Genomic DNA, 12,989 nt, shown 5'->3' with positions numbered 1-12,989 from the left:
ATCTACACAAAATTTATGAGAGTCAGAAGTCACGTAACCTTGTTAGCTTGTTGAGGCAGTCATAGGCCCTCCCAGGTTCAATAACTCTCAGTGTTAGAGTAGTTCTGGAAGGACATGCAGAACCCAGAAAATTGCTCTGAAAAAATTTGGAAAATATAAGCTGATACATAAAGAAAGTAAGGTTTTCTATACTGAGGTGATAGTGCAAACAGACACCTCAGGAGAATGATAATTAGAGAAATGAATATTCATTCTAGCCCTAATACCCTAGTAACTCCATTCTAGGATACAATATTCCAAATATACTCCATCAGAGTATACTACGAGTACATGCACAGGAGTTTTTTAGATATCCATGCTTATCAAAGCAGGAAATAAAATGCAATATAAGTATTTAATCCTATGGGGATAGATAAATATAGTGGTATCACACTATACAATTAAGGTAGTGCTCAGAAGCTGAACTAGATAAATATGCAAAATATATCTAAGAAGAGCAGAGTCTTTCCCAAATCTTTGTGACTCTTAGACCCACAAAAATAAAACTTAGAGGTGGTATGGAGAGCATATAAAAATGAAAGTGTACATTTTATGGAATGTGTATATTGGTTAGTTGTACATTATTTGTAGAACTGCATATATACTTTTTGAGAATTACATATCTATACATATTTCCATTAGATTGGGGGAGGTAAATTTTTATAGATTACTGACATGAATGGGCATATCTATTCCTCTTGACTAACAAAATAAAATAATTAACATATACTTATTTCTACTTCAGATTCTAATGAAGAATCCAGTGTTTTATGCCAAGCTGTGTCCAGAGCTACAGAATTTTTAGTTTTAATTGGAGCTTCTGAATTTATACCTATATATTTAGAAAATCAGTTTATAATAACACCCAGAATGGCAGCAACACTTACAGGTAGACTTTACTTCTCACTGTGCTGACTTAAAAAAAAAAATTGTATGAACTCTACACATATATATATATATGAAATATTTAAAGTAATTAGAAAATACAAAGAGCAATGTACTTAAGCACCATTTGCCAAAATTTAAAAATATGAATGCTTTGCTATCATTTCACCAATAATTTTTAACACATCAAATTGTAAGGACATCTTTGCATCCCTCCTTAACCCATTTCTCCTCCTCCTTTCCCTTAGATAACCATACTTTTTTAGTTGCAGTGCATCCTTTTATACATGTTTGCTCACATTTTCTGCTTGTCAGTGTATATTCAATATATTTCTAAAGTTTGTATATTTATACAAAGTGTTCTACTTTTTTATCAGAAATTATGTTCTTCAGTCTCATGTTGATCTATATCTATTTAATGCATCTTAATTGTGCTATGGGATTCTATTCTATGAATATATCACTTTTTGCATTATAATATTAACAAATATGAAGCAGGCTTTAATTTTTTACTCTCTTAACCAATCTAATAATAGGTTTATTGATATGTGCACATTTATCAATGTTGTCATATTTTTCAACATTAAAGGGCAATTGCAATTGCAATTGTATACATTGCAACTGTATACATACTAGTTATTGAGAATTTGGCTCTCCAAAAGAGGTGCTCATGGAATTCATTGTTATAAGAGTCTAGAATTAATGGTAAAGTGGTAAAGGTAATCAGTCGTTTCAGGATGAAAATAGTTAAGGATGCATGCTGTAATTTTTAGGTAACCAATGAAGGAACAGTAACAGAAGATATTAGTATCCAATATTTGATTAAAATCAAAATAGAAAGGAAAGAAATAAATAAAACATAAAATATATGGTCCAAATAAAAAACAAATTTTAACACATGGAGAAACTTTTTTAAACTCAGTTTTCAATACATTTTTCTATTAAAAGCCTAGCATTGTCAAATTGCATATTTTCCAAAAAGTCTAAACATGATGCAAATCAGTTTCCATGTCCATGATGACAAATTTTTACATGAGTATACCACATTATGGCTACTCTGATTAATCTAACCAACAAAAATTGGGACTAAATTCATTCAATTTGTTTCTTAACAGTGTTTAATTAAGCCTAACTGTTTCTAGGACACAGAATGAGACCACCTACTGTATTGACCTCACCCATGCCTTTAAGATCCTGGACCCAGTCAGCTGAACAAATCCTTTAGCACTAGACTTTCACTTAATATCTGTTATTAACCTTTTCACATAGCCTGAGGTGTTGGTTCAAATATCATAGAAGGTATTAGCGATAGCCCGATCCACCTTGACCTGCAGTGATGAAGTTTTGGGTAATTCTGTCATCCATAACAATGTTGTTCAGTAAGTGAGATTTACCAGAGTGCTTTCCAGGTATGAAATGGTGTCATTGATTACTTCAAATAACATCAAAGACAAATATTGTACCACCTTTTCTAATTGGATAACCCTAATTGTAGAGATCATTTCTCTCAGAATATGAATAACGTGTCATAAATTCCTCCAGGAAACTCCCCTGCATAACAAAGAGCAACTCCTTTTAGAGGTTTTCCATGGACTTCTGAGACTAAATGATCTACTTTTGTGTTTGAACACTAGATTATCTCTTATGACCATTCCTATGTTCTTGATTAAATAATTTTCAATGGACAAGTGAAGATTGTCAAATAATTGTGAGTCTGATTTGGACTATCCCAAATGAGAATATTAGTCCCCAAAGTTATTGGGTCTCTAGGTTTCAAGTCTTCAGTTTCGACAAGAGACCAGTAATAAGTTAATAGCTGGTTTACAGGATAACTGTTTAGAGTGTCAATGAGTCCTAAACTTCAAGGAACATATCTCAGTGGAAACTTCAGCCCCTTTCCAGTCCACAGTATCTGCAGTCATTAGGACCTGTAGCTCAAAGGGATCATTTGACTTGTAGCACCTCAGGATAGACAGTATGCCATAGCTTGCTGACCAGTTTTAATGTATATTTGGGGGTTATACACAATATTGGTTAGGTGATAAAAGACCAAGTGGAATGCCAAAGTAAGGCATCTAAAATCTCTAATGCCCAGAGCGAGAAGAAATGCTGTCGACCTTTTGTTTGGGGAGAAGGGTGACGTCATTTTTTTTTTTTTTTCATTGCCAGAGAGATAGAACTTTGTGAATCCGTCTGCATAGTCTTTGAAAAAATATGATGAGAAAGCCTGTGGATTTTTGCCATGGTGCCATCTCTTAGCCGAGGACATTAATTCAGGAAATCACCAGCGAAGGGTGATGGGGGGTTGAGAAAAGACAGACACACATAGAGAGAAAGCTGAGGTCCAGTGGGACATGACCTTCTGATGGAGGTATAATGACCCAGAGCTAGTTCAGCTTGTTTATTATATGGATTTCATCAAAGGTTATTTGTGGGAAAGTGTCAGCAAAAGCAGGCAATCTGAAGGGCACACGACTGGTGAGACATTTTGGGTTATCTTGTTATGCTCAGAATTCTCTGCCCCCAGGAGTTAGTGCCCGAGTTCAAGGTCCAGGATGATATAACTGTGTGCCTTTGCATGGAGTCTCCTTGTTCAGGTGTCACAATAGCAACTGGGCCCTCTTGACCTGCATCTTTGCACAGGAAGTTCCCAGAATAGTGCAGCCACCGGGCAATCATGATTCAAGTCGCTGTTCTCCAATGATTTTGTTAAATTTCATCAGTTACCTTTGCTAGTTAAGGTGTAAAAATAATAAAGTCAGAGGTATTGAGTCTGAGGCTTCTGATCCTCTACCAACTGAACACCATCTATTAGTGTAAAGTTCAAACCAGTATATAGGGGTACTCATGCTAAATCTCCAGGAACTGCAATTACTTCTGAATGAAGCCATATACTAACAAACCTTTAAAAACTTACTAAAAATCTTCTCCTCAACTCCACTAATCTAACTGGAAAATGAGAGACATACTGTAGAACCAGGTGAGAAATTAAGTATTAAAGAAAAAAAAAATCATTATACTCTATAGGACATGAAAAGGAAAAAAAAAATGCCGGTACAGAGAGGACCTATTGCTGTAAAAAGAAAACAGACAGAAAAAGCAAAGAGAAAAAAGAAGGAATAATTCCAATTAATGCTTCAAACATTAAAAGAAATACATAGAATAGGATTAAGGGATGCAATATCAAATAATAAGGGCAAATCTATTAAAGCAATACTGAAGGTAATATCTGTGACATCAAACGCAAATACTAGAGACACGTAAATTTTTCTGTGCCAAGCTATTTGAGATGGAGAGACTTACTGGTCCTTTCTGGTTTCGATTTCATCAGGTTTGGGAGCCTTTGTAATTGCTCACACCTCCTCAGCCTTACCTCTGAGTTTCTGTGGTCTGGGAAGTGATAACCTAACCAGCATACTTCTGACGCAAATCTTGGAGACTTCCTCCATTCTTTGGTGTGTCTGGGCACAAAACAGCTTTCTGGGGGATCAGAGGGAGCAACCTCTAATTGTCTGTGGCCAGTTCTCTCTCTGGTTGGGTATGCAATCTTGTGGTGTCATCACTTGTAGAAATGTTTCCTGTTCCCAGAGATGTGAGAACAGGTGTGAACTTGCCTGAGTAGATTTCAGAGTATGTGGGTATAAAGGAGATGTGACAGTCAGTGGTAGTAGCTCTGGGTTGCCTGCAGGAGGTGTGGAGTGTCTGCCTCCAGTGGGGGCAAGTGCATTGGTAGGCATGCATCTGGGAGTGTTCAAAGGTGGCTGTTGTCTGAAGAGCATGTACCTATAGGCTGCCTCTGAGGTGTGAGTGGCACTGCTAATGCATACCAGTTGCTGTGGAATGCACAATGGTAGGCTCACTTCTGGGTGCTCTTGGCAGCAGCCATGTCTATGGGATGTTTATACACAGGCCACTTCTGTGATGCATGAACCACTACCAGGACACAGGGTTTGGAAGTGGACTTCTCCTGCCTGACAGGGCACACCATTGCTGGCCCTTCCCTGAGTATACTGGATGGAGACTGGCATCTCTAGGGCATTCATCTTTAGGCCACTTCTGTGGTGCACATAGTCCTGCTGGGGCACCTGCAGCCTCTGCTATCTACTGTGGCTTGTACAATTATGACTAACTACTGGGGTTGTTGCTGCTCCCTAGGTACTGTACTCCCTGCGGGTGACTTGCTCTCTGTTCCACTGCATCCCACTGCCCTTGTAATTGATAGAGGGAGGAGGAAATGGCAACCTCCAGCTATGAGTGATCCTTCTACACATAATAGCCCATTTCAATAGTATTCCCTATGGTAATGTTTGCTGCAGTCTGTAAATGGGATGAAACTGATTAAATATAATTCCTTCTAGTGAGGTGGGTTTAGTTGTGGTCACTTCAAAATGACTGCATGACACAGTTTTCACCAGCAATTTGAGATAATCTGTGCTCATCTCACAAAGTGTCTTTGTGATTCCTGCCCCAGCTTAACCATTGTTGCCAAAGTAAGTTTGTCAGCTTTGCCCTTCCTCCTTCTCATTTTGTTACCATACTCCGCTGACTGCACTGGTTGGGATTTAGGATTAGTAAACTATTTCCTGTTTTCTGTACCAGAAAGCAGAATTTCCAAGTCCCTCCAAATCTCTGTCTAACCTTAGGTCTTAGCGCATTTCCTCTGTCATATACCTCTACTCAACTGTTCACTCACTGCTTTCATTCTAGATTTTGGAGGACTTGAGATTTTCTGCCTACTTCCACTCTGCCATCTTACTCTATGTTATATAAAAATAAATGGATCACAGGGAGAAGTGATGTGTGCCCTGTAATCCCAGCAGCTCAGGAGGCTGAGATAGGAGGATCTCGAGTTCAAAGTCAGTCTCAGCAAAAATGAGGCACTAAGCAACTCAGTAATACCCTTTCTCTAAATAAAATACAAAATAGGACTGGGAATGTGGCTCAGTGGTTGAGTGCCCCTGAGTTCAATCCCCCCAAAAATAAATCCATAAATAAATAAATTAATTAATTAATGAATCATGCTGGAGCCAGTGATTCAAGACTGTAATCCTATCTACTCAAGAGGCATGAAGGCAGGATGATCACAAATTTAAGGCCAGCTTCAGTAACTTGGTGAGACCATGTCTCAAAATAAAAATCAAAAAGGGCTGGGGAGGGATGTAGCTCAGTAGTGGTCAAGTGTCCCAGGGTTCAATCTTCAGTACCAAAAAAAAAAAAAAAAAAAAAAGGCAGTAAAAATTTCAAACATAATGTTTACTGAATAAAACAAAAATGTATGCATACCTTATAGACCAGAAGACTTGCAATAAAGATCATTTGGGCTTCCAATGATGTTCTGTTTATTATTATATGGTGATTACATAGCTATATTCACTTTGGGAATTCACAATGTGTACAATTGTCATTTATGTACTTCTATGTACATCATGAAAATATTTAATTTACAATATGATCCAGAGTTATGTGGATTATTGAATTTTCAACTCTTCACTTTTTGTTATGACATTGACCTGGGTGTTCCCCCAAAAGCTCATGTGTTGGGTGATGTAGCAATGTTCAGAGATGAGAAGATTGAATTGTGAGAACTCTGACCTTATTAGTGGATTAACCCATTTTTTATATTAATAATTTGAATTGGCTGCTGGTAGTAGCTGTAGGCAGGTGGCAATGGCCAGAGGAAGAAGGCCACTGGGGATGTGACCTTGAGGACTATCTGTCCTTAGCCCCTACTCACTCTTTCTCTCTCTCTGTCTCTCTCTCTGCATCTATTAAGATGTTTTGCCTTGATACTATTTATAAACTATTTATTGACATGTATGTTGAACCATCCTTGCATGCCTGGTGTGCAACAAACTTGATCATGTCATACAATCTTTTTAACATGCTATTGAATTTATTTTGCAAGTACTATTGAGAATTTTTGCCCCTATGTTCATCAGGGATATTGATCTATAATGGCCTTTTTTTGTTGTGTATTTATCAGGTTTTTGTAGCACTATAATACTGGCTTCATAAAATAAGATTGGAAGGGTTCCTTATCTTTCTATTTTATGGAATAGTTTGAAGAGCATCGGTGTTATTCTTCCTTAAAAGTCAAGTAAAATTCAGCAGTGATGCTATCCAGTATGGGTTCTTCTTTGATGGGAGATATTTTATTACTGATTCAATATCAGTAGTTGTTATTGCTCTTTTTCAGTTTTTTGTATCTTCTTGGTTCAATGTGGTTTTTTTTTGTTTTTTTGTTTTTTTTTTCTCTACCACTGGGAAGTAGCCCAGTCCAGATCTTATTTTTTTTAATTATTATTTTTATTTAGCTTTTATTTTTTTACAAGTTGCATTTTGACTCATTGTACACAAATGGGGTATATCATTTCGTTTCCATGGTTGTACACAATGTAAATTCATACCATTTGTGTGATCATACATGCACATAGGGTAATGATGTCTGTCTCATTCTTGGTTCAATTTTGGTTAGCCATATGTGGTTAAAATTTTGTCCATTTCTTCTGTATTTTCTAACTTATTGACATGTAGTTTACAAAATGTTCCCTAATTATTCTTTGAATTTCATTGGCATGTATTGTAATGTCTCCCTTTTTGTTCCCGTGTCTGGGTCTTCTTTCTTTTCATTTGGCTAGTTTAGCAAATGTTTGCAAATTTTGTTTATCTTTTCAAGAAATATCTCCTTGTTTCATTGATCTTTTATATTGTTCCTTTAGTCTCTCTTTCATTTACTTCTGCTTTTTATTATTCCTTTCCTCTTATTGATTTTGTTTTGTTCTTATTTTTCAAAGGTCTTGCGATGTATCATTATGTTATTTTTTTGATGTTGGCCCTTAGTGCTAAAAACATTCCTTCTTATGACTGCTTTTGCTGTGTTCTGGTATCTTATATTTCCATTTTCACTTGATTCAAGGAATTTTTTAATTTCTGAGTTTTTCACTATCCACTGTTCAGTAGTGTATTCTGCAATCTCATGAGTTCAAGTAATTTCTACTGTTTCTCTTACTTTTCATTTCTTGTTTCATTTTTTTGTGTGTGTGACATGATAAGATGCAAGAAATTATTTCAGTTTTTTGTATTTGTTGAGGCTTTATTTGTGACATATATTCTAATTTGGAAATTTTTCCATGTGTTGAGGAGAAGAATGTGTATTCTATTGCTGGATGGAAAATTTTGGAGATGTCTGCTAATTCCATTTGATCTATTTTGTAATTTAACTTTGATGATTCTCTGTTGATTTTTTTTTTTTGGTGTAGTGAGATATCTATTGGTGAGAGTATTGTATTGGGGTCTATCTCTCTCCCTTTATATCTGGTAATGTTTGTTCTATAAAATTGTGTATGCCAACATTTTGTGCATATGTTTATTATAATTATACATTTTTGATGAACTTTTCCCTCGACTGATATTTTAAAGTCCATTTTCTCAGATATAGTTTAATTATTACTACCACTCTTATTTACGTGGTATATCATTTTCATCCTTTTACTTTAAATCTATGTTTGCCTTTGCAGGTGAGGTAGGTTATTTGTAGGCAACATATTGTTGCCATCCTGCTTTTCAATTTACCCAGCCAGATTGTGTCTTCCACTGAAGAAATTAAGATCATTTACATTCAGCGTTATTATTATTCTTGCCATTTTATTGTTTTTCTTAAGGTGGTTTTGAATATTCTGTGTTCTTTTATTGTTCACTTATTTTTTCCTCAGAAATTTGATGGTTTATTGCATTGATAATATTTGATTCTTTCCTATTTTTCATTTGTGTGTTTAGTCTCTGGTGGGATTTATTCTTTCACATGCTTTCATAATTGTGACCTTCTTTCTTCTTCTTGTGTATAGAAGTTCCTTAAATGTTTTTTATTCTGCTAGTGTTCATGAATTCCTTCATTAATGCTTTTCTTGAAAGGTCTTTATTCTTTCTTATTCTGAAAGATAACTGTGCTGGTTGGCAGTTTTTTTTTTTTTTTCCTTCAAAAACCTGAAATATATCATTTTATGCCCTCCTGACCTTTAGAGTTTCTGCTGTGAGATCTGATTTTAGTCTAATGTGTCTGCCTTTAAATATGACTTGGCTTCTCTCCTGAAGACTTCGTTGTTCTTTTCTTGCCCTGTACTTTTAGCACTTTAACCATAGTATACCACAGAAAAGATACTTTGCTAGTTATGAGTATTTGGGTTTCTAAATGCCTCTTGTACTTTAATGTCCTCGTCTTTTCCAAGATTTGTGAAACTTTCTGCCAGTATTTCATTGAGCAGGTTTTCTTTGCTATCAGTCTGTAACTCTTCTCCCTCTTCTATTCTGATTACACGTTTTGGTCTTTTAATGGTATCCCAGAGTATATGTATGCTTTGTGTGTTCTTTCTTATTTTTTTCTTTATCACCATCTGAATGTGATATTTCATCAGACTTGTCTTCAAGTTTTGATATTCTTCCTTCCATTCACTCTAGTCTATTTGTGAGCCTTTCAACTGAGTATTTTTATTTGAATAATTAAAATTTACATTTCCAAGATTTTTGTGATTCTTTTTTGTAATCTGTCATTTAATTAAAATTTCATTCACATCTTGCATTATGTTCCTTGATTAAGTCAGTTGTTTATCTATACTCTCTTGGAATACATTGAACTTTTCAAGAAATCATTACTTTGAATTCTTTATCAAGTATTTCAGTCATTTTGATATTTACGATTCTGTTACCATGGGAATTCTGAATTTTAGGAGATGACATATTCCCTTGTTTTCTCATCTTTCACATGTTTTTGGTTGAGATTTTTGCATCTGTTGGGATGAACATCTCTTCTACTTCTATGTGTTGGCCTTCATGGTATGTGGGTTTTTTCTTTCCATGTTACCTTGGGTACTGTTTTTTGTTTTTTTCATTGTTGTTTTGTTTTGAGTAGTCTTGAATTAATTTCAAACTAGAATCCCTAGTTTCCGTTCAGAATATATTTTGTCAGGGTTGCAGAGAACTACTATCTCTACAGGTCTTGAAAGAGTGGGAACACTCTGGTTCTTCAGACAGATATGGTATAGGCAGCAATGTATGTGGGTTGTACCCTCCATGATTACTCCTATTATGGTTAGCCCCTGTGATAGGTTAGGAATTTACACAGGTGCTGCTTATAATAGCTCTAGTACTTGAAAGTGATTCTGATGCTGGTTCAGTTTTATTGAAGGGCCACGAATTCTTGTCCCATAGCTGAAGACTTTTATAGATCTGGTTGCTTTATGGGGAGAGGGACATCCTGGAAATATATCTCCCCCTCTGAGGGACTAACCTTCAGACTTATCAGCTCTGTCCAATGTGACCTGCTGTAGATGCAACCAACATAGAGGATCCACATCCATGCAGTGCCATATGCCTCTTTGTTTTCCCTCTATGCTACTCTATGGGGGTTATCTGCCCAGAGGCCACACTGAAGCTTCCATCTCTCTGTACCCATCTGAGGACAAATTGACAACTAGTAGCTCATGTCTCCCGTTTTCTTTAAATAGAAGTGCCCTTTAGGGTTTCAGTGGGACGGTTGTGGCTAAAGCAGAGTTTAATTCCTCTCATCTAATATGTTCTGCCTAATAGTCATAGGCAGAACACCTGCCCAGTGCGCATGAAGCCCTGGGTTCAATACCCAGCACTGGAAACACACACACACACACACACACACACACACACACACACACAATTAAAAAATAAAAATAAATAAGAAAGAGAATGAAGAGGGAAAATAATAGAAATAGAAATCAAAAGTGAAAGGAAGAAAGGTAAAGTGGGAAAGAAAAGGGAAAATACAACTAAATAAAAAATAAGATAAAACAGAATCAAAAAGCAATCATAACAAAAGATAGAATTGACAGAGGGAAAATCAAGTAAAAAAAATCCTCTTAATTGAGTTGCTTTGAATACTTCTCTTGGGGTCTCCTAAGATTGTAATCTGCCAGGTATGACAGTGGGTAATAGGTTGTAGCTGCAGCTCATTTTCATTCCTCTCAGGTCTTGCCAAAGTAGCTGGGGCAGAATGCAGGCTGTACCCTGAAATTACATGTTAAGATAATGTTGACTCCACCCAGGGTATTTTCTCTCCAGAGGCTTTTAGTCTGTGCACCTGGGGCATGGCCAATTTCATGATTACAGCAAGACCTTTGCAGCAACTGAAGTGTGGTAGACTGTGGACTGCATGGGGCGGGCATATGTGAGCCCTGGAGGAAGTTAATATGTGTGCCTGGGGGCGTGGCAAATGTACAAGCCATGGCTGATCCCCAGAATGCCTCCGAGGATTGCAGAGGCAATTGAACCCCACCAAGTTGGGTGTTTGGGAGAGACTTGCAGAAACTTGATGATTTGACAGCCCTGACCCTGGCACTTTCAGACATGGCCTCACTTGTAGCCACACCCGTTGTTTGTGATATTACTTCATGTCACAGAGGGCAGCGTTGCTGAACAGCTATGCCCTCCTCTCCACTCCCCTTTCCCTTGCAGCCTGTGCTCCCCACAGAATAAACCTCTCAGTGATCTTATGTTAAGGACACTCCCCCAAGCTAGAACTGTTCTTTGTGGCTCTTATCTACCCAAACTGACCATGTGTCCAAGGGGACCCTGAGATGTGATTATGCTATGTTTTTTGATCCCCAGAGCAGTTAAGTCCTTAAGAGCAGGAACCCAGAGAGCAGCTAATAATTGTAAGGAATAATAATAATACATGAACCCAGAGAGCAGCTAATAATTGTAAGGAATCTGGCCTCCCAACCACCGGTCAATCTGCATTACGCTGGCCTCTCCCGTTACAGGAATTTCCGGCTTACATTCCCGTAATCTTCCTGACTCCCACATTACGTTCTAATATGTCATTGGTCCATCAGTCAGTCTGTAATAATTCTCCTCCGCGATTGGTTCCTCCCAGCCCGTGAAATTCCGATAACTGAGGAGAAACCCTGCGCCATCTTCTTCTTTTCCTTCTTCCCTTTCCCCCAAGCGGATGTGAATTGTCCGCATAAAATAAAAGTTCCTTGTGTGGGACCTGTGTGTGCGGAGCATTTTTCTGGGAGTTATCGATGAACCAAAACTGCCCCTAACATCTGGCCCAACAATAATAGTGTTCAATAAAACAACTCCCAATTTCAGTTGGCATGAGTCAAGTTCCTGGTACATCTTAAATGTCTTCAGTGTGTAGGAGTAAAATACTACCATACTGTTCAAGAGCCCATCACCCCCATGGCTTTAACCCTACTCAGAAGTTTGTATTTTTCATAAGGTTTAGGTTTGTTAAGATCTTTATCATGCCTTCAACTTTTTTCTCTTTTAAATCTGTTCTCAATGTATGTTAAAATAGAGGAGAATTTATCAATGTATGAATTTTCTATTTATCAGTTGCTTATTTTTTTATTGTTATTTTTTTCCTCTTTTTTTTTTTTAGGGATTATTTTAATTCCAGGATGTGCACTTGGCCAGTTTCTGGGAGGTGTCATTGTGTCCAAGTTACAAATGTCCTGTAAAGCCCTTATGAGATTTATTATCATTACATCTCTTCTGGCAATTATATTTATTACACTTGTAATTTTTGTACACTGCCATCCAGTCCAGTTTGCTGGAATCAATGAAAATTACGATGGGTAAATACAATTTTGTTTATTCAGTTTTCAAATAAGAACCCATAAGCATATTTCTCAGGCAATTAATTTTGTATCCAGTAATGCTTACATGTTTATATCATTCCTAGAATTATTAGGCATGTAAAAAAATTATAAGACACAGTTTTAATTTTCATTTTAAGGTCAAAAATATGAGATCTGGTGATGACTGCTCAGATAGTCATAAATTAATAGAGAACATGCACATTAAAATGACTCAGAACATAAAAGTAAAATTTTGTGTTAGGGTGGGTAGCAAGTAGGGGATGGTACTAACTTCTTTACATGGTAATTTTACCTTGTGTTCTTGAATTGGATTGTCTGCTTTCTTATGGACATCAGATAATGAAACTAAAAAGAGTATCTCTTTTAAACCAAATGTACACAAATTCAAAGAATTCTGCAGAGATTGATATTATTAGGTTACAAAACTGGAAT

The 12,989-nt window shown here is 36.7% G+C and overlaps 1 protein-coding gene across 1 annotated transcript in view; it reads left to right on the top strand.

Annotated features, from left to right (window-relative positions):
- The window catches only part of Slco6a1 (solute carrier organic anion transporter family member 6A1), a 178,510-nt gene that overhangs the window by 42,622 nt on the left and 122,899 nt on the right, over window positions 1–12,989 (top strand). Inside the window, 3 exon segments of the mRNA XM_047554753.1 lie at window positions 785–803; window positions 806–928; window positions 12,338–12,533. Of these exon segments, the coding sequence (XP_047410709.1) occupies window positions 785–803; window positions 806–928; window positions 12,338–12,533 (338 nt within the window).

The sequence above is a fragment of the Sciurus carolinensis genome, chromosome 6 (genome assembly GCF_902686445.1).
Source record: "Sciurus carolinensis chromosome 6, mSciCar1.2, whole genome shotgun sequence".
In the NCBI taxonomy this organism is placed as follows: domain Eukaryota; kingdom Metazoa; phylum Chordata; class Mammalia; order Rodentia; family Sciuridae; genus Sciurus; species Sciurus carolinensis.
Note: the sequence above shows the minus strand (reverse complement) of the source record. Positions and strands in the feature narration are given on the sequence as shown.